Genomic DNA, 25,200 nt, shown 5'->3' with positions numbered 1-25,200 from the left:
CCAAAAAAAAGTAATGCTAAGGGAAAGGAAACAACACAGGCTGAAATGAGTGCAAACATTTTTTTTTTTTTTTTGAGAGAGAGAGAGAGAATTTTTTAATATTTATTTTTTAGTTTTTGGGGGACACAACATCTTTGTTTGTATGTGGTACTGAGGATCAAACCCAGGCCACACGCATGCCAGGCTAGCGCGCTACTGCTTAAGCCACATCCCCAGCCCCAAACATCTTTTCAACACAGGTTTTAATTGAAAAGGTTTGTGAACTAATGGGATTCTTTTCCAAGGGCATGCTGGAAACACTGAAAAATAACATGAGAGATCTGGCAATCTTTTCTCAGGCAACTTCTCATCCTATTTCAGTTTCCTGAAACATCCCTGGTTAAGTCTCTTATGATTAAAAAGTCCAGACAAGCTTTTATAAAAGTCCATCAGGTTCATCATTAAAGCTGAAGTGTGTGAACACTAGACAGAGGTGATCTGAAGGGTAATTGAAGGACGGAATCCTATTGGGTCCAATCTGTTATTCCTTAAGTAAATTGAGAGCCAACTCTACTGTCAGCTCTATTTTTTTTTTTTTTTTTTGAATACCAATAATCCAAGGTGTGCAGACACTCTGAGGTCTGAATCTTCTAGGTAATGTACTGTCCATCATCACTCAGAAGCTTGTAGGTGCTATTAATATTGAGGCTGGAGGAAGAGAAGTGTTTGTGGACCACTTCTTGGCTCTGCACTGAAGTCCCCAGGGAAATCTTCTGCAGATTCTGGAGAAGGTCACAGCCCTGAGGCAAATGAAACAGCTCCCAGCCAGTGCATGTTTTAAAGTGGGTAATAGTGATGCTGAACTGTCTGATTCCTTGTGCTCTAGGATCTCTGCAATGGCCACCTGATTTATTTTCCATGTCATGATTGTCAGCCTAATGTTGGCACTGTTGATGAGCTTGAATTGGGTTTGGAGGAAAAATCAGGAACAACCATCTGGTTCATTGTCATGTTCAATTTCTGGAGAAGGTGACCAGGAGTTCAGCAACTGGGGAGCACAGAGCACTGATAAAGGAGATGCTATCATGAGGGAACTGGAGGGGGGACCTGGGGACCCTTCAGTGGTACAGCTGGGCTGAGACTCAAAACCCAATGCGTTCTACCACTGAGCTACATCCCCAGTTCTTTTTAGTTTTTATTTTGACACAAGGTCTAGCTGAGCTGCCTAGGCTGGCCTCAAACTTGCTATCCTCCTGCCTCAGCCTCTGGAGTAAAATTTTTTTAAATTTTTGGTATCAGGGATTGAACCTAGGGGTGCTTAACCATTAAGCCACACCCCCAGCCCCTTTTTATGATTTATTTTGAGACAGGGTCTCCCTAAGTTACTGAGGCTGACTTTGAACTCACAATTCTCCTGCCTCCACCTCCTAGGATTACATGCATATGCATGTAATATACCACAAATATATATATACATATATTTTAAACCTTAGGAAACTAGGCCTGGTGGCAGATACCTGTGATTTCAGCAATTTTGGAGTACGCAGGAGGATCACAAGTTCAAGGCCAGCCTGGGCAACTTAGTAAAATTGTCTCAAAATTAAAACTCAGTGGTAGAGCCTGACTAGGTTCCATCCCCAGTAAGAAGAAGAAAAGAGAAACAACAAAAACAAAACCGTCTGGAGTTGTCATCATGGGAAATATAGAACTTTGCTTTACTTCCTTACATTTGTTTTAAGCTTAATAGAATCCCAGTTCTTGGGCAGTGGCCCACATCAGGGGCCCCAAACCTGCAGGGCCTCCTCTGAAGCTTTTTCTCTCTGGCAGTCACCTCAATGCCCTGGAACCAACCTTTTTTTTTTTTTTTTTTTTAGTTGTTATTGGGCCTTTATCTTATTCATTTATTTATATTGGTGCTGAGAATTGAACATGAATGCAAGGCAAGTGCTCTACCACAGAGCCACAACCCCAGCCCTTGTATGTAATTATTAAAGCAGTAAAAGTCTTTTTTTTTGAGGGGGGGGAGGGGTGTGTGGGATAAGCGGATGAGAGTGTGCTGCAGCTGGCTCACCTGGGAAGTCCAGAAGGAGGGTAGATATCACAGAGGAAAGGGTTTGGGACCAGGTGTCAGGGGAGTTGGGTTTTCTCTCCCACTCTGCAGCAAAGGTCATTCTTCTGACCTCCATTAATGAAAATAAACTCTCCAAGAATGGGCCTGGACTCCAGTGCCACCTGTGCAAAATAAATTATCTTGATCAAAATAATTAATAATAGCCAGGCATGGTGGCCCACCCCTGTAGTCCTAACTACTTGGGAGGCAGAGACATGGTAAATTCAAGGACAGTCTGGACAACTTGGTGAGACAGTGCCTCAAAATTAAGTTGCTTAGCACCTTGCTTTCTGCAGAGGCTGGCTTTGAACTCATGATCCTCCTGCTTCAGCCTCTCAAGCTGCCGGGAGTACAGTTGTGCACTACTGCACTCAGCTTGTTTGTGTAATCTTGACTTGTTCTGTGAGCTTCAGAATTTTCTGCTACAGATCAGCAATGGCAACCTTCTTGTGCTGGTCTGGTTTCATTCACAGAGTCTGTGTGGAGGCCACCATCTATGGTAGAGGTCACCAGACTAAAACTCTGTCGAGGTTGCTTACTTCGAATCTCTTTATTCTTTAGGCAGTTGCCTCCTGTCCTGGTAGACATGCAGCAGCCTCACAAGCTATTTCCATCACAGTGGAGTTGGTAGGAGCATCAGTTATGGATGAAGACCTGGGTGGGCTTGAATGTATAGCTGCTGCCATCTCCTGCCCAGATTTCCTGTTAATTTGATAATTTAAGGAGATTAGTTTTTGAGGCTTCTGGCTTGCCCCCCCCCCCCCCCCCCCTTACTATGCAAACTCCTTGCCCTCTTCATCTTTGGTGGCACTTGGATCTGCTGCACAACAGATTCAGAGCTGTAGGATGGGCAGGAACACCATCAATCTCAGCACATGTGGTCTGACTTTCCAGATCCATTTCAGGTCCTCCATCTGTCCAGATTTTCTCAGCTTCATGTGTGGACACTGATGACCTTGTGCAGTGGTACTGAAAGAGATGCTTCAAGCCTTGGCCAATTGCATTCATGTTCTCCAAAGCATACTGGCCATTTTAGATAACTTGCTCTGATTCTGTCTACTTACAGAACTTTGTATCTCAGAATTTGCCTCCAGGATCAGGGTCCTCCAGGATCAAGGTCCAGATATTGCCTAAAGGCTCCATCAGTAGACTTAAGATACTTATTTGTGAAAAAAAGGAAAAAAAGATTAGGTAGGTTTTTATTTATTTATTTATTTATTTAATTATTTTTTTTAAGAGTGAAAGAGAGTGAGAAAGAGGGAGAGAGAGAGAGAGAGAGAGAGAGAGAGAGAGAGAGAGAGAGAGAATTTTAATATTTATTTCCTAGTATTTGGCGGACACAACATCTTTGTCTGTATGTGGTGCTGAGGATAGAACCGGGCCGCACGCTTGAGCCACATCCCCAGCCCCTAGGTAGGTGTTTAAACAACAACTATGCACGAAGCTGTGAGATTGCCTACCCTTATCACTCTTCCTTAGCACTTTGATTTTTTCTCTTGTGGTGTCATGGGGATTGAACTCAGGACCTTGTGCAAAAGAGGTAATCATTCTACTCACTGAGCTACACCTCCATTGTTCCTCAAGTACGTCTAAGAATGTACAGGAATCCTGTCAAGAAAAGACACGGGGCTGGGGATGTGGCTCAAGCGGTAGCGCGCTCGCCTAGCATGCGCGGGGCGCTGGGTTTGATCCTCAGCACCACATAAAAATAAAACAAAGTTGTTGTGTCCACCGAAAAATTAAAAAAATAAATATTAAAAAAATTCTCTGTCTCTTTAAGAAAAAAAAATGCTTTAAAAAGTACGTGAGAGGGCAAGCCCAATGCGTCAACACTCCTCTCTGCGCAGCTGCTACTTAAGCAATTGAGTGAGGTCAGTGTTCCTCCACTCAACCACAGCCTCTGCTCATGCGGTTTTTCCGAGCACTTTGAGTTTTTCGCCACCGGTCGGGTTTGCTGAAGGGGTGGCAGACTCGCGCAGTATGGGGCTCAGCGGTGTCCGGCTGCTCCCGGCCATGGTTGTCCTCTGTGCTCCCGTGAGTGCCGCAGTTGGTGAGTAGGCTCCTTGCGGACCTTCAGAGCTGTGAGACTCCAGGGCTGCGGGTTGGTTCCAGCGAGAGCTGAGCGTCCCCGGGACTGACGCGCTCAGGTGCAGGATCCCTGGGTGGCAGAGGGGTGTGGTGCTGGACTGGACGCAGCCATTTGCCACCGAATCTCAACTCCGCTTTTCAAGGTTTCCCCCAGCCTCCTTGTCCGGCGACCTAGATCGGTGCCGCACCTTGCCGCTTCTTTGCCCTGCGGTTGGTTTTCGCACTTTTTTTAAATTTATTTTTAACTTTTTTATTTTTTACTTCTGACGCTGCGAGCTCCCGGGGCTGTCTCCCAGGTTGCTCCTTTTGAGCAATATTCATGGGGATCGCTTCCCACCCGTGTTGGGGAAAAGTTTACAGGCTTCCGAAGTCACTGGAGTCCTCAGTACCTGGAGTTGGGGGTCTTCCTTTCCTCCTGCCAGGAGCTGGTAGGGACGTGCCCACAGCCGCTGTGGGGACTGTGGCTTCACCCAATGCTCGGGAGATTAGAGGCTGAAGACTTTCTGAGCCAAGAGATTCTTCCTGTGATTTCTCAGTTCCACCTCATTGTCCCCTGGACTCCTGCTGCCTGGGGGGAGGGGGGGTCTTCTCCCCTCTTGCACCCCCTTTACCCTAATACAAGCTTGTTCGCTACCAGACATTCCTGGGTTCCAGCTCTCCCTCCTTAGCCTATGGTAAGGAAGCAATGAGGAGAGAGAGAAGTCCCCACAGCATTTGTGCATATAGATGGTGCTAGGAATTGGACCTAGGTCCTTGTATACCCTAGGCAAGCACATGGTCAGCCTTTAAATCGGAATTGTAAAGGACATTTTCCTCTTGCCTCTATGAGCTTCCCAGTTTAAAACCTTTCTCCCAGCAGGGCACTGTGCCTCAGGCCCCTAATCCCAGCTACTTAGGAGGCAGAGGAAGGAGGTTGGCAAGTTCGAGGTCAGCCTAGGCAACTAAGTAGTACCCTGTCTTAAAAATAAAATAATAAAAATAGCTAGGGATATAGCTCAGTAGAACACATTTTTAAATGGAGTCACCTTGCTGTGCTATAGAAAGAACATCAGAACTTACTCCTCCTATCTAACAAACTTTGTGTCCTTTGATCAATGTCTCTCCTTTTCTATTTACTCTCACACTCCAAATCCAGCCTCTGTTAACCACTATGTACTTTCTTCTTCTGAGTTTCAACTTTTTAATATTTTCATTTAGGTTAAAGCATTTTTCTTTTCTTGCCTGGTTTATTTTACTTAATTCCTCTAGGTTTGTCCATGTTATCCCAAGGGACAATTACCCGTTTTTATAGGCTGAATAGTATTCTATTGTATGTGTATGTCACAGTTTTGCTTTTCTTTTTTTTTTTTTTTTTTGTTTGTTTGTTTGCTTTTGAGACTAGGTTCTACTATTTTGCCCGGACTGGTCTTGAAATTCTGGGCTCTTGTGGTCTTCCCATCTCAGCCTCCTACATAGCTGGGGTTACAGGTGCCTGCCACCATGCTTGGTTAATGCCAAAGTTTTAAAATCTATTCACCTGTTGATGGATACTTAGATTGTTTCCATGTCTTGATTATTGTGAATAATGCTGCAATGAATGCTGATCTTAATTCCTTTGGGTATACATAGGAGTAGTGGGATTGCTGGATCATAGAGTAATTCTGTTTTTAGATTTGTGTGTGTATGTGTATGTAGAGTGTGGGTACTGAGGATTGAAGCCAGGAGTACTCTAGTACTGAATGACATTCCTACCCTCCTCTCCTTTTTTTTTTTTTTTTTAATTTATTTTTATTTTTTATTTTGAGACAAGGTCTCCCTAAATTGCCCAGACAGGCCTTGAAATTGCAATTCTCCTGCTTTAGCCTCTCAAATCTATGAGATTACATGTGTGTGCCACTCTGCCCAGCTGTTTTTAGCTTTTTGAGGAACCTCCTGTATTGTTTTCCAAAATGACCTACTAAATTACACCACTAATAGTGATCGCTTTTCTCCCCATTCTTGCTGACACTTATCATTTTTCATGTTTTGACAATAACCAATCTAATAGGTGTGCAGTATTATGTTGTTTTAGTTTGCATTTGCATTTATTAATATATCTGTTGGTCACTTGTATGTCTTTTTTTTTTTTTTTTTTTTTGGTACTGAGGATTGAACCCAGAGGTGCTTAACTACTGAGCAACATCCCTAACCCTTCTAATTTTATTTTTATTTTGAGATAGGGCCTCACTAAGGGCCCAATTAGTGCCTGGAGAAGTTGCTGAGACTGGCTTTGGACTTGTGATTCTCCTGCTTCAGGCTCCTGAGCCACTGGGATTATGAGCATGCACTACCATGCCTGGCTGGTTTGTAACCTATTTTGAAATCTGGTATTGTGACACCTCCAGTTTTGTTGTTTTACTTTTTTGGTATTGGGGATTGAACCCAGGAGCACTCAACCACTGAGCCACATTCTCAGTCCTTTTTGAGGCAGGGTCTCACTAAGTTGCTTAGGGCCTTGCTAAATTGCTGAGGCTGGCTTTGAACTCATGATCCTCCTGCCACAGCTTCCTCAGCCACTGGGATTACAGGCAAGTGCCACCGCACCCAGCCAGCTTTGTTCTTTTTGGTGAAGATTACTTTGGTTATTTGGGGTCTTTTGTGGTTTCATATGAATTTTAGGACTTTTAAAATTTTTTCTGTGTGGAATAACATTGAAATTGTGATAATTCTTTCCTTCCCCCCCCCCCCCCTTTCTTTTCCTTTTGTGGTGCTGGATGGAACCCAGGGCCTCACACATGCTAGGAAAGCACTCTACCATTGAGCTGCACTTCCAGCCAGATGGCCCTAAGTTTCTGATGGAGCTTGAGCTCCAGTCAGTCTTCTCTTCATCCACACTGCAGGGGCCCTAATGATGACAGCCACTGGCACAGTGCAGCGCACCGTGATCTCCCTGCTGTTGTCAGCATGGCACCCTCCTTCCCCCTCCAGTGCTGGCATCTGCTCTTGGCCCTCGCTCTCAGTGGCCTAAATGTCACCCTTGAGGGCCCTCCACACTGCAGCCTGCAGGTGCTGGACGGTGTCTGTCCCTCTGCATCTCTCCACTGTGGGAACTTTCTCTGTTCCCAACCCCTGCCTATCTGCTTTGGACCCTCACCAACTTGTATCTGTCACAAGCCCCCTCTTGTGGGACCCTTACAATCACAACAGCCACCCTCATCTGCCTTCATCCAGGGCACCCCCTTGTTGTCACCACCACCCAACTTCTCTCAGAGTCACCTGTACCCCATGCCTATCCTTGCTCTGTCCAGTTATCTCTCTTGTCCTCCCATCTCCCCTCCCCACCCAGCCCAGAAAAAGTTTCCTGATCCACCGCTCCTTGATCTTTTCTCTCCTCTTTTCGTTGCTTGACCTCAAGGGCTCTTGTTCTCGTCCTTGTTTTCGCCACTTAGTTAGTCCTGGTATTCTTCTAGTAACGCCTCTCTCAGCAGCAGCTTCCTCCTGGGATTTTGTTGTTGTTGTTGTTTGTTTGTTTGTTTGTGTTGGGAATTGAACCTGGGGTCTTGTGCTTGATAAGCACACACTCTACCACCTACACCCCCAGATCTTTGTATATTCTGGACATTAGTTTCTCATTAGATATGTGATTTGCCAATAGTTGTTCCCATTTTAGGGGTTACCATTTCCATGGGGGGTGCTTTTTGTGTGTGTATGGTGCTAGAGGTTGAACCCAGGGACACTACAACTGAGTTATATCCTCAATGCTTTTTTAAATTTTATTTTTGAGACAGGGTCTCACTAAGTTGCTGAGGCTTATGTCCAACCTGCAATCCTCCTGCCTCAGCCTCCCAAGTAGCTGGGATTACAGCCATGCCCAATAGAACATTTTTTCATGGGTCTTGTTTTTTTGGGGGTACCGGGGATTGATCTCAGGACTGGTCAATCACTGAGCCACATCCCCAGCCCTATTTTGTATTTTATTTAGAGACAGGGTCTCACTGAGTTGCTTAGGCCTCACTTTTGCTAAGGCTGGCTTTGAAGTTGCTATCCTCCTGTCTCAGTCTCCCGTGCCACTGGGATTACAGGTGTGTGCCACTGCACCTGGGCATGAGTCTTCTTTGTGTACAGACATATTTAATTTTGGTGAGTCCAATTTATCAATTTTTTTTTGTTTGTAGTCTGTGCATTTTTCTATCTATGAAAGCATGGTCAAACTCTAAGTCATGGAGATTATTCCCAATGTTTTCTTCTAAGAATTTTTAGTTTTAGTTTTTAAGTTTAGGTTTTAGAGTCACATTGCATTAAATTTTTTCTTTCTTTATATGTGTGTGTGTGTGTGTGTGTGTGTGTGTGTGTTTTGATGGTGGTGGTGGTGGTGGTACTGGGGATAGAAACCAGGTCTCTTTACCATTGAGCTATATCCCTAGCCCTTTTTTTTATTTTATATTTTGAGACAGGGTCTAACTAAATTAATTTCTGAGGCTGCCCTCAAACTTGTGATCCTCTTACCTCAGCTTCCCAAATAACTAGAATCACAGATGTGTGCCACCATGCTTGGCTTTTGGCCTTTCTTTTTTCCTTTTTCAGTGCTGGAGATGGAACCCAGGACTTTGTCTTTGTGCATGCGAGGCAAGCACTCTACCACTGAGCTACATCCCAGCCCTGAGTTAATATTTTTGTATGGTTTTAGTAGAAGGTCCAACTTCCTTTGTTTGCCTGTAACAATTTAGTTTTCCCAGCCCCCTTTTGTTGAAATAATATCAGGGTTCTTTGGGAACACTGCTACCTGCCTTCCTCAGGGGACAATAATGGGACCATTTACCTCCCTACCTGCGGCCTCATTATGCCACTCTTGCTTTTAGACTCAGTCTACCTTTCACTTCTCTCTAGGTAACAATCCTACTCTAGACTCCTTTCTTATTACTAAGTCCAGCCCCTCTGGCCCCTCCAGCTCTACCTTGTCCATGAGGCGCCTGCACAGAGGCAGAATCTCCTCTCATCTCCCCTGAAACTGCCTGAGCTCCGCAGCCCTCTGGCCATGAGTCCTTCCATGCTGGGTTCCTCCTGGGCCCTCGCTGGCCTCTGGCAAACTCTGCTCTGCACCTCTGGCTCTCCTACTCTTGCCTTTCCCCTGCAGGCCAGCCTCTGCCCTGGATTCCCACATGTACTCTTAGGGAGCCTGTGTCCCGGCCTTGAGCCCTGGCCTACATGCCTGCCCATCTCCATTTCCTCTCCCTTCACCCCTCACATTTCTCTCCTTCCTCTCTAGTGTCCTATTTTTGTTGTATTAGAAATTCTTGGGGCTGGGGGTGTGGCTCAAGCGGTAGCTCGCTTGCCTGGCATGAGTGCGGCCCGGGTTCGATCTTCAGCACCACATACAAACAAAGATGTTGTGTCCGCAGGGGAAAAAAAAAAGAAATTCTTCTTCTTGGTTTTTGTCCATGTGCATTTTCTTTCTTTCTTTTCTTTTCTTTTTGGTACTGGGGATTAAACCCAGGAGTGCTTTACCACTGAGCCACATCCCCAGCCCTTTTTATTTTTTATGTTGAGACCAAGACTCACTAAATTGCTGAGACTGACCCTCCTGCCTCAGCCTCCTGAGTCGCTGGGATTACAGGTGGGCACCACCAGGTCCAGCTGTTCTATGTACATTTTCTGAATCCGCAGGATGGTCAGGAGAGCAGAAGCTTTGGGTTGAACATGGATGGTGCAGTCATTTCCAGGAAGAAGTGTCATTCATTGTTGTTTCTTCCCCAGGAGCCCACAGTCTTCATTACAACCTCACAGTGAGATGTCAAGGTGGATCTGTGCTCTCAAAGTTCTTTGCTCAGGGTTGCTTGGATGATCAGCCCTTCCTGAGCTATGACAGTGAGAGAGGCAGCATAGTGCCCTGGGCACTATGGGCAGAAACAGTCCTGGGACCAGAGACTTGGGACACAGAGACCCAGGACTTGGCAGAGAGTGGCGAGAATCTTAGAGTGACCCTAGCCGATATCAACTTCCTGAAAGAGGAGAAAGGAGGTGAGTGTGGGCACGGGCAAGGGTGATATGAGGATTTCTCCATGAAGGATGAGAACAGAGAGCAGGGATCTGTCCCTTTTTGTAGCATAGATCATGGGATTGGTTCTTTGTTTTGAAAATTTGAAGAATGAAATCCTCAGACACAAGAGTGAGAGCAAAGTAACAGAATTTATTAGTGTCACAGAAAGAAAGTGGAGCTCCCAAAGAGGAGGAATCCCAAGAGTGAGATACCCAAGAATGATTATTATCTAGGGGTTTATATGCCTCTGCGGGGTTAAGAGAGCTAGCCCCCTACCCAGTTCTGGATAAGGAACTCAGTGTCCATAAGCTTTTCATGAACTCTTTGGCCCAATAAGATTACTGTGCCTTTCTTGGTGGGGGTCTAGGTACCAGGAAATAGATGTCTCACTATCAGCTAGTTCTTACTTTCTTTTATTTTATTTTTCTTCTCTACTTACACAGGAGTTGGCCTGACCTTGGTGAGGCCTGGCTTGTGTCTTATAATTTCTCAGCCCTCCTGCACAGAGACTTGTGCCTGAAGAGCCCCACTTTCCTGTCTGTTCATTTTAATCTATTTGAACTGCATTTGGTTGGGGAGGCAAGCAGTCTTCTCCATGAAGCTCAGCACAGGAAGACATCGAGGGGAGCCAGGAAGGGGTCCCCTGAGGGCTGAAGTTTCATACTTGGGCAGGGAAGGCAAGAGTAACTAAGGGATGGAGAAGTGACTACTGGGCCGGGACAGGGTCTCATTCCCTCCAGGAGAGTTGGGGCTGTGAAATCCGAGAGGACAGCCGCACCAGGGGCTTCTGGAATTTCTACTACGATGGGGAGCCCTTCCTCTCCTATCACCCAGAGACGCGCAGCTGGACGGTACAGCCATCCTCCTCTCAGATCTTGGCTATGAAAGTCAAGAATTCCTGGGATGCAGACAGCATTCAAAGCAAGGCTCAATGGGCCCATGTGCAGGGAACAGTTTGTGGAAGACTCCGGAGATATCTGAACTCCTGGATAGCCTTCAATGAAACTACAGGTACTCCCCATTCCCAAAGCTCCAGGGGACCCTTTGTACTATGGGATACATGTGTTCCCCTGGGCCATGAGCAGGAATCAACCTGAACCTTGGGCAGCAGGGGTTTAGGCAGGAATGGAATCCTCACCTACCTGTCTGCCTACCAGCCTGTTTATCATGTAGAGCTCCCTCTTGGATCCATGATCTAGGAGAACCCCCAGCACCCCTTCTTCAGCATCAACATTTGGGAGAGAGAATGTGAGGCCACAAGCCAAGGCCTATCTTCCTGCCAGTCAAAAGATTGAGGCCCCAGACTGAGAATAGACTTGTAGAGGGTCAGGAGTCAATGAGGACTTTGGCCATAGACAGAAGAAGAGTGGAGAGAACTAGCCCTGTTCCCTCTTCCTTTATTAGAGGGGAGAGAGGTTTGAAAACATCCCTGACTTGTTCTTTTTCTGCTTTTTCTTCTCCAGTGTCCCCAACAGTGAATGTAACCTGTGATGAGGTCTTGGAAGACACTATCTTCGTGACCTGTTGGGCTTTGGGCTTCTATCCCCAGAATATCTCTCTGACCTGGCTTAAGGATGGGGAACCCCTGATCCAGGACACACAGAAGTCTGGGAGTATCCTGTCCTATGGGAATGGGACCTACCAGACCTGGGTGTCCACCAGGATTCCCCAAGGACAGGAGCAGAGGTTCAGCTGCCACGTGGGACACAGCGGGAATCACATTACTGGCACTGTGTCTTGTGGTGAGCCTGGGAGTCCCAGAAGAGGTTCCCAGCAAGGTGAGTCAGTGACCATGGTGGTAAGAGGGGGGAAGCCTTGAGCTCCACTGCCCAGAGTGTAACAAGCCTTCTTTCAGGGTCTGCACTGCAGCTTCGGAGCCGATGGCCCGCCATTCTGGCTGCTGTTGTTAGTGCTGTGTTCTTCTTAATTTGGCTCCCTTTGGTGCAAGGAGAGGAGAACAACATCAGCTACAGAGGGTTCAGGTGAGAAAAGTGGTCACTGGCTGGAGATTGCAGGGCCTGTCTTGGCTGTAGCATCCTTCATGCCTCTTATTGCACAGAGAGCAGTGGAGGTGACCAGATTTCTGGAATAGAGGGGGATGGATGTCTGTGTGTGGGTGATGGGAGCCATGTTTCCAGCTACTCCCCTTAGCCCTGCCAAAAGCCAGGGTAGGGAATTCCCTTGAAGTTCTAACTGCAGATCTTCTGGCTGCAGGGTGAGCAATGAGCCGCAGTGGGGCTGTGGCTTCTGCTCCTCTCTCAGGCTCCACAGGCTTGGCCAGGGTCTGTGTTGGGAATGGTGGGCTGATTAGTGTGGGCTAGATTATCATGGTCTCAGGGGGATGCACATTAAAAACATCTGCAATCTGGGGGATCATAGCCTTGGGGGAACTCACAGTAAAAGCATCTGTTTTAGTCAGTTTTTCCACAGCTGTGACCCAAAGACCTGACAAGAATAATTTTAGAGCAGGAAAAGTTTATTTGGAGCTCATGGTTTCAGAGGTTTCATCCCATAGATGGCTGACTCTGTTGCTCTGGGCCTGACATGAGGCTGAACATAATGGAAGAAGTGTGTGGAGAAGAAAAGCAGCTTAGGGCACAGCCAACAGGAAGCAAAGTGAGCTTTCCCTTCACCAGGGACAAAAATATTCACCTCTAGGGACCTTCTTCCTCCACCCACACTCCACCTGCCCACAGTTACCACCCAGTTAATTCCTATCAGTGGATTAATGCACTGATTATGTTAAGTTTTTTATGAGCCAGTCATTTCACCTCTGAATGTTTTAGTATTGTTTAACACATGATCTTTTTGGGGATACCACATATTTAAATCATAACAAAATCTATGATCTGGGGCTGGGAGGCTTAGAAACTGGAGTGGAACCCCACGAGAGGTGATGTCTCTGGACCCTTCCTGACTATGTCCTCTCCCCGAGACTCTCCAGCCATCATGAAGAAACCAGGAAAAAGACCCATGAGGCCTGGAGTGCCAGAGCCCAGCCTGCACAGCCTTGGGGAGGCCTGTGTAGAGCAGGTGTGGGGGTCTTCAGTGCAGCTGGTCATCTTCTGTCCTCTGTCCAGCTCCTCTAGTCTCTCCTCAGGAGCTTTCCCCTGATTGTGTCCTCTGGGTCACCTAGGATGTGGCTCCCTTCTATTCCCATCACATGGCTCCTCCTCTTGGAGTGGCTTTGCAGGTGATAGGGAGAGTAGAAAAACAGCTGTCCTTGACCATCTAGGGAGAGACACTAGCCCTTTGTGAGGCAGCTGCCGTTACTGTTTTTTTTTTCCCCTGCTTCTGAGATTTTCCTGTCTAGTCCTTGGAGTCATGGTCCCTAGAGTTCAGTGTTTTGGGCCACTTGTTCTGTGCTCTTTGGCTTTCCCTTGTCCTCCTTCCCTGAGCTATTTACTTTTCTCATATATATATATATTTAGTTGTAGATGGAGCCAATATATTTATTTTTATGTGATGTTGAGGATTAAACCCAGTCCTTCATGCATGCAAGGCAAGTGCTCTACCACTGAGCAGGCAAGTGCTCTACTACTGAGCTACAACCTGAGCCCCATCCTGAGCTATTTTCTTTTCTCAAGATGCTCACTGTCCTGTGAATTTGGTGTGAGGGATGGTCAGAATGATTCCTCCATAATTAAGTTGCTTGAGAGGACAGGAAAAGGAAACAGGAAGTTCAGGTGATGGGTGAACAGTGACAGGGTGGAGGGTGGACAGAAGCTCAAATCTTCTTGTTTCTGCCCCTTCTGTATAGCTGGCATGGGGGCAGTAGGTGGTTTCTCATCCTTAACCTGATTTCACTGTCTCTTGGCTTCTCAAGCCTGAGCAGACTGCCCCAGAGCATGGACACAATTAAGGTGACTCCCCCAATAGGGAAATAAGCTTTCTGCTTGCTCTTTCTCTCTACCTCGGCTTCTCCAGGAGGGCAAACAGAGGGAGTATTTGTGTGTATGTGTGTGTGTGTGTATGTGTGTGTGTGTGTGTGTATGTGTATGGGGAGCTGGGGATTGAACCCAGGGCCTTGTGCATGCAAGGCAAGCACTCTACCAAATGAGCTATAACCCCAGCCCCAGGGAGGAGTATTAATGTTGATTTCCTGTAGGAAAAAATGGTTGCCTGGAATGTCATTAGGGCATTGCTAATGAAAAGAGTTCAGAAGGTCAGTTTCTCATTTCTGCATATTTCTGCTTTAAATATTGGGTCTCTATAAGGATGTTTCCAGTTTAAGCTGCATGGATATGAATAATAGTTCTCCAATGCTCATGTTATAGAAGTCACATGAGTGCCCCATGTAGGATACCCGGATTGTGGCTGTGGCAGTCCCAGAGTGCAAAGTGGGCAGACAGCCTCAGGCTAAGGGTCTCAGGAAAGCCCCTAGTTTGCAATGGAAAGAAGACACCTGTGGGCTGTGAGGACTGTGGCCTGGGTGAATTCCTGCTAAGATTGGGGCAGGAAGACCAGGACCACCTCAGAAAGCAGTGGCTCTCTGAATTCCCAGAGATAGGAATAATAGGTGGGCAGAAGGTGGGAAAAGTGCAGATTGAGATCCTGGGCAGGTGCAGAGGGTCAAAGATTCTGAGTCTCCTATGCACTTGCTGCTCTAGGGTCAGGTGAGCAACAGATCTTGTGCCAGATATGCTTTTCCATGCTGGGTGTCTCTGCTGGTGCCCCTGGGCTTCCTCGTGGGCTCTCCAATTAGACCTACTAGCTCAGGGTTGGGGGGAAGGGATGCTGAGCTGCCGGTGAGGTAGGCCTTGATGGGTGAGCACCTGCCTCTGCAGGGGAGGAGATCTGTGAACTAAGGGAGTGATGTACTGTGTGTGAGTGAGCCCCATGCTCAGACCTGGCAGGACTAGGTGCTGCCCTCTATGTGAGGCCCCTACTCTTTCAGGATTAGTTGGGCTTGAGAGGAGGGGGCACTGAGCTTCACTCACAAATTCTGTCCTCAAATCCTACAGCCCTTTCACCCTTTCCATGGTGGAAACAGAGACAGGGGGTGCTGCTGATGGAGACCCAGAGTGTTGCAGTCTGGCTGGGCACAATTCACGAGCCACTTATCAAGCAGAAACGAACTTTATTTTTAGAACACACACGCCGCACCACACGAGCTCTTCAGGAATTCCCTCAGAGCCCAATTGCCACCACCGGCTTCCGGCGAGCCTCTCAACCCCCCCACTCCTCCTGCTCTTGAGCGATTGACTGGGTCGCATGGGCGGAGCCAAAAGAGTCCCCCAGTGAGCAGCTCCGTGGTCTGAAAGGGTGACGAAACAGCCCAATGAGCATCACCGCAGAGGAACCAATCAGCTGGCAGCTGGAAGTTTGCTGGGGCCGCTGTGAGCCAATCAGCTGGAAGTTTGCTGGGGCCCCTTAGGCTATGGCTCTGAACATCTTCCCCTCTCTGTTTAAACAACAAACATGTGGCTTAGGGACCATGCCTGCCTTAGGTTGTCCAATACTGCATATGGTCCTTACCCGTCATCGGATGAGCTGACCTCAAGGTGTCAGCCTCCTGTCTTAGGTTGGTACCATTGCAATTGGATCTTACCTGTCATTGACTACTGGTCCAGCATACAGCCACACCTGTGGATAGGCCTTTGTACTAGTGGGGGGGTGAGGTTCTTTGCCTCACCTCTGTTGGCCCCCAAATTTTAGCTGAACGACCATCACAAGCAGAAGGGAGGTGGATACATCAAGCCAATTGACGGCTCCTTTTGGAAAAATTGTACCATTGATGACACCATCAGCAAAAATATCCCGGCACTACCACAAATCGCTGATAGTTCACAATGCATACAAGTGATACATAGTTGAGGCAAGTTCTACAAGCAATTCAGTGATAGCTATCATCTTTGTCTTCACCGGCACTGGAATGAAGATAGGAATTCTGGCAATAATGGCTAAAGAAAAAATTATGTAACATTCCAGCAGGCACTAAAAGAAAACAATTTTCTGAACAATTTACATTATCCTGAACAGAATTATTAAATATAATGAAAAGGAAAGGTGAAAGTAAACAAACAGATCTGTTAACCTCCTTTTTTGTTCACATATTAAAACAATCCTCAACAGCTATTTACCCAATTTAAATTAAACCATTTAAATCACGTGAATAAGAAAAAAAAATTTGGATCCATTTTTTCATGAGCGCTCGTCATACATGATATTTGGACATATGCACATACAAAGATACAACACAAAACACAAGTGTACACACATAATATAATACATACAACACATAACATAATAGTAAAGGCCTTGTAACTTTTTACAGGTGAAATCTCCATGCAATGTTTAAAAACTCCATAGTCAAAAAATAGAACTGATCAGCAAAACATTAACCTAGGTCTGTATGAGCTCAAAAAACAAAATAGAACTTCATGATGTGGGAAAGGGTAATAATAAAATAGATTTTGAAAAAAACATCCTGGTTCTGTCACAGATGTAAGGATAGCCAAACTGGAGTTCTGGATATCAGCTGTTATGGATTTGAGACAAATCATCTTCTTTTTGGTCTGTAGAAATTGCTTTAGTTAATCTCTCTGGAATCCAAATCAGCTGCTGTTCTCCCTGTGGAAACACACAAACAGACCCCCGACTCCAGACTATTACTGGGTCAGGACCTTTCCATTGTCCTGTTAGAATATCCTTCCAAAGTACCTTGGGCTTATGTACATTTTTTGGACACATATGCCTTTCTGCAGCACTAAACCTTGATGAATCCAAATTTAAAAAGTTTAGAGTAAAAAGGGTTATTTTAAGTTTATCTTTGGGGAATATATACCCCTTCCCAATTCCCTCTTTTTGCTTTAATAAGTACATTTTAATAGTTTGATGAGCTCTTTCAACTATGCCTTGTCCCTGTGGGTTGTATGGGATTCCTGTTATATGAGTAATGCCAAATGATGAGTAAAATTGTTTAAAAGAGGTAGAAGTATAACCAGGGGCATTATCTGTTTTTAACTGTTTTGGAATGCCCACAGTGGCAAAATTTTGTAAGCAATGAGCTATAATATCTTTAGTTTTTTTTCCAGCATGAAGGGAGCCCATCAAAAATCCAGAAGAAGTATCAACTGTAACATGCAAATATTTTAATTTTCCAAATTCTGGCAAGTGTGTGACATACATCTGTCAAAAATGGTTAGGTATCAGTCCTCTAGGATTGACTCCAAGATTAACTTGTGGTAAAAAGGTCACACAATCTTGACATTGTTTTATTATTTATCTAGCTTGTTCATTAGTTATTTTAAAATGCTTTTGTAAAGTATTAGCATTGACATGGAACTTTTTATGAAAATCTGTAGCTTCATCTAGTGTAGAGAAAATATGTATGTCATGTGTAGTTTTATCTGCTAAATCATTGCCCAAACTAAGGGCTCCAGAGAATCCTGTATGTGCCCTGATATGTCCTATAAAGAGTGGATCTTTTCTGTCCCAGATTAGACTTTCTATAGTGGAAAACAAAGAGAAAACAGTAGAGGAAGGGGAAATCCTACCAGCATCTTCAAGGGATACTATAGCATTAACTATATACTGACTATTGGAAAATAAATTAAATACAGAATCCTTAAACATCACAAAAGCTTGTAATATTGCATTAAGCTCTACCTTTTGAGCTGATTGTTTGAGTACTAAAAATGTAAAAGTTTGATCAGGGGTAACTACTGCTGCTGTACCATTATTTGACCCATCAGTGAATATATTTGGAGCATTCGTGATAGGTGTTTTTCTTGTCATTTTTGGAAAAACTACAGGATGCGATGACCAAAAAAGACAATAAAGGATTAGATGGTAAATGGTTATCAAATGAAACATTAGATTTGCACATGATTATTGCCCAAGTATTTAACTCATTAGCTAACTCACTGATTTGATCCATATTATATGGAGTAATAATTTTATTGGGAGAAATTCCAAACACTCCCTTTGCTGCTTTTATTCCTTTGAGTATTAATTGTCCTACAGTCTCAGGATACCTAGTAAGAATAGTGTTAGGAGAATAAGATAAGTGTATCCATAATAATGGACCTTCTTGCCAAAATACTCCTGTAGGAATATTTTTTGTTGGTAGTACAATAAATAATAAAGGCAAACTTATATCAATTCTATCCAAATGCATATTTTCCATATACATTTCAATGATTTTTAATGTCTTTCTTTCTTCAGGCATTAACATTTGGGGTGAATTTGGATCTGATGGACCTTTTAGGATATCAAATAAAGGTCCCAACTCTCCTGTTGGTATGCCTAGATAAGGCCTTATCCAATTTATGTCTCCTAATAACTTTTGAAAGTCATTAAGTGATTTGAGTTGATCTACTTGTATTTGAATTTTTGGTGGACGGACCATGGTTGAGGATAATAGAACTCCTAAATAATTAATTGGAAAATTTAATTGTACTTTATCTATTGCTATCTCTAGATCATAATTTTTAAATAAGTTTGTAAGTGTGGCATAACATTCTAGCAATGGGTTTTTATCTTTGTGTGCTAATAATACATCACCCATATAGTGAAATATTTGTAGTTCAGGATTTTGATTTCTAAGTGGCTGGATTACTTTGTTAACATAAATCTGACACATAGTTGGGCTGTTAGCCATCCTGTGAGGGAGTACTTTCAATTCATATCTCTGATCAGGACCTTCATGATTCAGTGCAGGGATAGTAAAATGTGGACTATCCTCAGGATGAATTGGAATTGATAAAAAACAATCTTTAATATCTATAACTAAAACATACTAGGTTTTTGGCAAAGCAGGCAATTGGGGAATCCCCAATTGAGCAGGTCCCATAATAATCATTTCATTATTAATGGCTGTTAAATCTTGCAATAATCTCCATTTACTAGATTTCTTTTTGATGACAAAAATGGGAATATTATGGGGAGATACAGAAGGTTGTATATGTCCCTCCACTAATTGTTGTTTGACCAGGTCATGGGCTGCTTGTATCTTTTCTTTAGTCAGGGGCCACTGAGGAACCCATACTGGTCTTTCTGATTTCCAAGTAATTTTTATTGTCTCAGTGACCCCTCCTGAAAATCCAATCCATGTCTGTCTGTTCCTTGATCTATTTGCATTGGTGCTGCTATACTTTGTTCTTGTTCTCCTAATCTTTTTCCTTTCCTAAAACCTTGTCTAGCCATAATAGTGGACACATTTGAATTGATGTTATTTGTTAATGTTAGTCCTAATTGATCTAGGACATCTCGTCCCCATAAATTTACGGGAATATGATCCAATACATATGGCTGTATAGTTCCTTCACATCCTTCAGGATCCTTCCAATCTAATACCATTGCACTTCTATGGGGATTAGCTGCCACTCCTAGGCCTCAAAGCATTTGAGTGGCTTGTTGTAATGGCCAATGTTTTGGCCATTCTTGATGAGATATGATGCTAAGGCCTGCACCTGTATCCAGTAGCCCATTAAATTCATGTCCTTGAATATTTATTTTTAGCATGGGTTGAGAATCTAAATTTAAGGAAAGCATACCCCAGTCTACACCTGTGGAGCCTAATCCCCTGGAACCTCTTTCTACAGTATGACTGGAAAATTTATCATGTAGGCTGGGTATTATTAATAACTGTGTTATTCTATCTCCTGGTGAAATTACTGATATACCCTTTGGAGAACTGGCTATAATTTTTATTTCACCTTCATAATCGGGATCAATTACCCCAGGACTTATCATAAGTCCTTTTAGAGTAGAAGAACTGTGTCCCAATAATAAGCCTACTGTTCCTTTGGGAAGAGGTCCTTTTACCCCTGTGGGAATGATTTGAACTCCCATCTCTGGAGTTAGTACTGTTCTGGTGGAGGCGCAGATGTCCAATCCTGCACTTCCTCTGGTTTGTCTAGTGAGGGATCTAATGGATAATATGTCCTGGGCACTACCCTAATGGTGTTGCTGGGTTCCTCCAGTGCCCTGTATATTTGTGGTCGTGGGCCCCGAAGCATTGGGCCCCCCTGTCCATTTTTTTTTTCAATGTAGCCCGATGCCTTTCTACAAGATATCATGGATAGACACCTGGTCCTTGTTCGTTTTTTGATAATGGAGTACCCTCTATGGTGGTTTGAGAATGGCATTCATTAGCTCAATGTCTTCCTCTACGGCATTGTGGGCAAATACCTGGTATTCTACTCCTTTGGTACCTAGTTTTGTTAAACCCTCATCCTATGGGGCAATTCCTTTTAAAATGTCCTGTTTGTTCACAATTGTAGCATGTTTTTGGCCTGGCATCTAAAGCCTGTTGTACTGCAGCTAACAAGACTTGCCCTTGTTCACTAATGTCTCTACATAATTTAGTATATGTGTTTAAATCTTCATGTTTCCATGGTCTAATGACTTCTTTCCACCAATGATTTGCTTGCTCATAAGCCAGTTGTTTTATTAATGGCATTGCTTGTTCTGTATTCCCAAAAACTCTGGTAGCTGTTTGAATAAGCTTATCTACAAATTCAGCATAAGGTTCATTAGCTCCTTGTATTACCTTAGATAATTGACCTTGTAAACCCCCATGTCCTTGTAAAGTCTTCCATGCTCTAACTGCAGCTATAGCAATTTGTAAGTATATGGCAGGATCATATGCAATTTGTTGCTGCTGACCCTCATAAGGTCCCTTTCCTAACAACATATCTAGATTTCTCTGAGGATAAACAGCTGCTGCATTTCGCCTAGCCATCTTCTTGCAAAATTCCTCATTGGCAACCTTCCATAACAGGTATTGTCCTCCATTTAGCACAGCTTTACACATACTAGTCCAATCTGCTGGCGTCATGTTCAAGTTGGTAATGGATTCGACCATGCTTACAGTGAAGGGTTCTTGAGGAGCATAGGTTGTTACAGCCTCTTTTAGCTGCTTCACTGTTTTGAAATCTAAAGCATGGTGAATTTGCTGCCCTCCTGCCTGCTCAAATACAGGGCATTCTAATATTTGAGGTCCTGTCTCAGGATCCCATCTATCAACTACAGGGGTTGGGGGCCTCCCAGCATATGGAGGTGGTGCTGTTGGTTGGACACTTACACCCTCTGGTGATAGAAAGGTGTTAGTAGCAGTCTCTTGTTGTAACTTTTCCCCTGATGACTTTTTCTGCTCTAAACTTTCTTCCTCTGTCTGACTAGCTCGAGAGACCTTCTCTTTTACTTGAAATTTTTCCTCTGTCTGACTAGCTTGAGAGAGACCTTCTCTTTTACTTGAATTTTTTCCTCTGACTAGCTCAAGAGACCTTCTCTTTTACTTGAATTTTTTCCTCTGTCTGACTAACTCAAGAGACCTTCTCTTTTACTTGAATCAATATGTCTTCTCCTTCCTCTACCATTGTCTGAAGGCTTTGGACTAAGCAAACAAGATACGAATGTCCACAATGGCAATGTGCCAACTGGCGGGGTTCCTGGGCTTTTCTTTTCTATTCTTTTTAAATCTTCACCATGATGGTTCCATTGTGATATATTTAACAACTCCTCCTTAAAAAGCCATGGGTTACATTTTTGTATTGTATCAATGTATGCCCTGACTGCTCTTGATTTTACTGGGATGCCTCCTTCCTCTAACAATTTACTTAACACTCTTTCAGTTTGTTTTTTACTAATTTCTGATCCCATATTTCTACTATAACTATAATACAACCTAACAAGATAACACCAAACAAAACCGAAACAGAATGAAACAACAATGGAACAACAAAAAATCATTATATCAGCCTTTCTATCCTCCTGAAATGTCCATCCGTCCTTTCTCCCTATCTGTTCCTCAGACGCAAATAGTTTTTCCTCAGATGTGAGCAGTTTTTCTTCCATCTCACGCATCTCCAGGGACAGGCAACTTAAAACAAAATCGAAACAAAATGAAAGAAGAATCTTAAAATGGCTACCTATCCTCTCACCCTGCCCTCAGGGGCAAGCAGTTTACCTTATCACTTACCCTCAGTCATTCCCCATGTGGGCCACCAAATGCCGCAGTCTGGCTGGGCACAATTCAGGAGCCACTTATCAAGCAGAAACGAACTTTATTTTTAGAACACACAGGAGGCACCACATGAGTAATTCAGTAATTTAGGAATTCCCTCAGAGCCCAACTGCCACCACCGGCTTTTGGGCAGCCTCTCAACCCCCCCTCCTCCCACTCTTGAGGCTGATTGGCTGGGTCATGTGGGCAGAGCCAAAAGAGTCCCCCAATGAGCAGCTCCATGGTCTGAAAGGGTGGGGAAACCGCCCAATGAGCATCACCGCAGAGGAGCCTATCAGCTGGCAGCTGGAAGTTTGCTGGGGCCGCTGTGAGCCAATCAGCTGGAATTTTGCTGGGACTGCTGTGAGCCAATCAGCTGGAAGTTTGCTGGGGCCCCTTAGGCTGTGGCTGTCAACACCAGAGGAGCCTATGAGGGCAGCAAAATGGGATGAGAAGGAGAAAATCTCAGGAAATTTACTTCTCTCTGATAAACGCCCAATCAGAGTTTTGAGGAACTGAGGAGAGAGAGGTCCTGAGGAAATAAAAAACAATATTGTGGAACCAATTGAACATTGACTGGTTCCTTCTTCCCCAGAGGTTGAGAGTCTGTAAGTTCCTGGATCAGCAGCAGAGGGCACCAACTGACCACAGTGGACCAGGCACAGGCCTATAATCCCAGAGACTGGGCAGACTGAGGCAGGAGGATTGCAATTTAGTGAGGTCCTAAGCAACTTGGTGAGACATTATCTCAAAACAATAATTAAAGGACTGGGGATGTAGCTCAGTGGTAAAGTGCCCTTGGGTTCACACCCCAATAAAAAAAAAAGTTACCACGCTAGAACCTTGAAGCTGGGATTTCTGCCTCTGCTGTCAGTTCCTGGCTCTCCTGATGCATCAGGGAGCTTAGACTCTGCTGTCCCTGGCTAGGCCTGGACTCAGTTTCCTACCCTCCTCTGACTAGCACTTTCTCTCTTGGTGCCTTAGGCTCCTCATCTCCTCCATGTGGAAAGACATATTTATCAACTGTTGGGGGTTCAGGGATTTAATACAGAGCTGCTTGCAGCTCTGCCATACTAGTTATGTTCATTATTTTATCACATTTAACGTATTGTATATATAAATTATTGTGAATGAATTTTATTTGTAAATGTCCTTGTTTTCCTCCTCCCAAGAAGACTAAAATACTGGCTTTCCTTGACTGTTGAGGACCCCCTCAATCCCCGTCTGACTATTCATTTCTTCATGTCTTCATAATTTTATATATATATATATATATATATATATATATATATATATATATATATATATATATACACACACACACACACACGTGTCTCATCTTTTTTATTTCATGTCTTTGAGAAGAGACAGTAAAAGAGTTAGGGAAAAGTACATGTTTGTCTCCATGTTTGACAGAGCATAAAAAAAAAAACCCACCCTCATTCTCATAGTTTGCTGTGACAAAAAGATTCACAATAAGAGAGGGCTGGACCTGAGGGCAGGGCCACCTGGGGCCAATATTCAGAGCTGACTCTGTGGTTTCTTCTGCCTTGAAGAGCTGGAGCCCTCATGTGATGACTCAGAGTTGAAGGGTGTTTGGTTCTTAAAAATTCATGGTTGGTAGCCAAAAACCTGGCCACATGGCACAGAAAAATTACAGTGGAAAAGAGCTTATTAAAGCAATTCTCCCAGGAACCTAGTTCCATTGAAAGCACTATTGTGCCCTGATGTGTGCCATAGAGCAGGACAGTGATCACAAGAACCCCCTTCCAGGTTTGTATGGTGTTGTGGTTTACATATGAGGTGTCTTCCAAAGAGGTGAGATAGTGCAAGAAAGTTTAGAGGTTCAACAATTTGGTAATGAGAACATTAACCTTAACCTAATCACTGTGTTAATTTACAGATAGGAATTAAATGGGTGGTAACTGTAGACAAGTAGAGTGTGGGTGGAGGACATAGGTCACTGGGAGCATGTTTTTGGGGTTTATATTTTGTCTTTCCTGAGTGAAACATTCTCTGCTTCCTGTTGCCAAGTCCTGAAGTGCTTTCCTCTGCCAGGATATTCTACCTCACCCTAGAGCCAGAACTGCAGAGTCAGCTGAACAAGAACTTAATTTCTGAAACTCTGAGCCAAAAATAAACTTTTCCTCTTCTAAGTTCTTCTAATCAGTTCTGTTGGTCACAGCAGCAAAAAATCTGACTAAAACATAAGGTAAGCTGGGTGTGGTGCTGCTCACCTATAATCCCAGTGGCTTGGGAAGCTGAGGTAGGAGGGTCACAAGTTCAAAGCCAGCCTCAGCAACTTCATGAGGCCCTAAGCAACTCAAGGAGACCCTGTCTCTAAACAAAGTATTAAAAAACTTCTGGGTTGTGGCTTGGTGGTTAAGTACCCCTGGGTTCAATCCTTGGTACAAAAAAAAAAAAAAAAAGTGATTGGAATCAATGAGTGGATACCCTGGTGTTGTTACTTGAGACAGCCAATTGAGTCCATGATATAAGTAGACTTTAATAGGTACTGAAATGAAGACATGGACTGCATCTAGGAATTTTTGCAAGCAACCTCTTGGCACAAAATAATAACTGTTCTATTGGCTGAGAAAATAGAGATAGATGATAGATGTCTATGTAACAGATTCTCTGGGGTAAGAACTTAATCATAACTGAAAAATTCAGAAGGATGTTGACAGCCCTAGTATAGAGGGCTTTGCTTACCCAGCAGGAGATGCAAATACTCAGAGTGCTTCAGAAGAACCAGAGCAAAAGACGCTGCACCATTTTGGACCACAGAGTCATGTTTCTTCAACCAAGAGACACAGTGTTCAGTTCATATTGATCAAGGATGAGCAGAAAGCTATGACCACCACAGGAATAGTTGGATAGGGGATTGTAACAGACAATAACACATTCCTTATGTAAAAGGGGGTGGGGTGATACATAGGCATGGAGGGTATCTCACATGCCACATGAATGGGATGAAAGGAGTGTCCCCAGTAGAGAATGTGCTCTCTGTTCCTGGGTCTCTGAAGAAGAGGAGTGGGGGAGGATGCTAGTGTTACTATGCAATTGTTCCAGAGA

The 25,200-nt window shown here is 44.2% G+C and overlaps 1 protein-coding gene across 3 annotated transcripts in view; it reads left to right on the top strand.

Annotated features, from left to right (window-relative positions):
- The first annotated feature begins 3,965 nt into the window (after positions 1 to 3,965).
- The window catches only part of LOC143400788 (MHC class I polypeptide-related sequence B-like), a 55,078-nt gene continuing 33,843 nt past the window's right edge, over positions 3,966 to 25,200 (top strand). The window contains exons 1-6 of one of the 3 annotated variants that reach the window (XM_076857787.1): positions 3,966 to 4,139; positions 9,890 to 10,153; positions 10,896 to 11,183; positions 11,636 to 11,950; positions 12,028 to 12,154; positions 15,137 to 16,599. In XM_076857787.1, the coding sequence (XP_076713902.1) occupies positions 4,070 to 4,139; positions 9,890 to 10,153; positions 10,896 to 11,183; positions 11,636 to 11,950; positions 12,028 to 12,154; positions 15,137 to 15,377 (1,305 nt within the window). In that variant the 5' untranslated portion in view covers positions 3,966 to 4,069 and the 3' untranslated portion in view covers positions 15,378 to 16,599. Of the gene's footprint in view, positions 4,140 to 9,889; positions 10,154 to 10,895; positions 11,184 to 11,635; positions 11,951 to 12,027; positions 12,155 to 15,136; positions 16,600 to 25,200 lie in introns of those variants that run through there. The other 2 variants (XM_076857789.1, XM_076857788.1) reach the window with 2 other exon arrangements.

This window comes from Callospermophilus lateralis, chromosome 6 (assembly GCF_048772815.1).
Source record: "Callospermophilus lateralis isolate mCalLat2 chromosome 6, mCalLat2.hap1, whole genome shotgun sequence".
Taxonomy (NCBI): domain Eukaryota; kingdom Metazoa; phylum Chordata; class Mammalia; order Rodentia; family Sciuridae; genus Callospermophilus; species Callospermophilus lateralis.
Note: the sequence above shows the minus strand (reverse complement) of the source record. Positions and strands in the feature narration are given on the sequence as shown.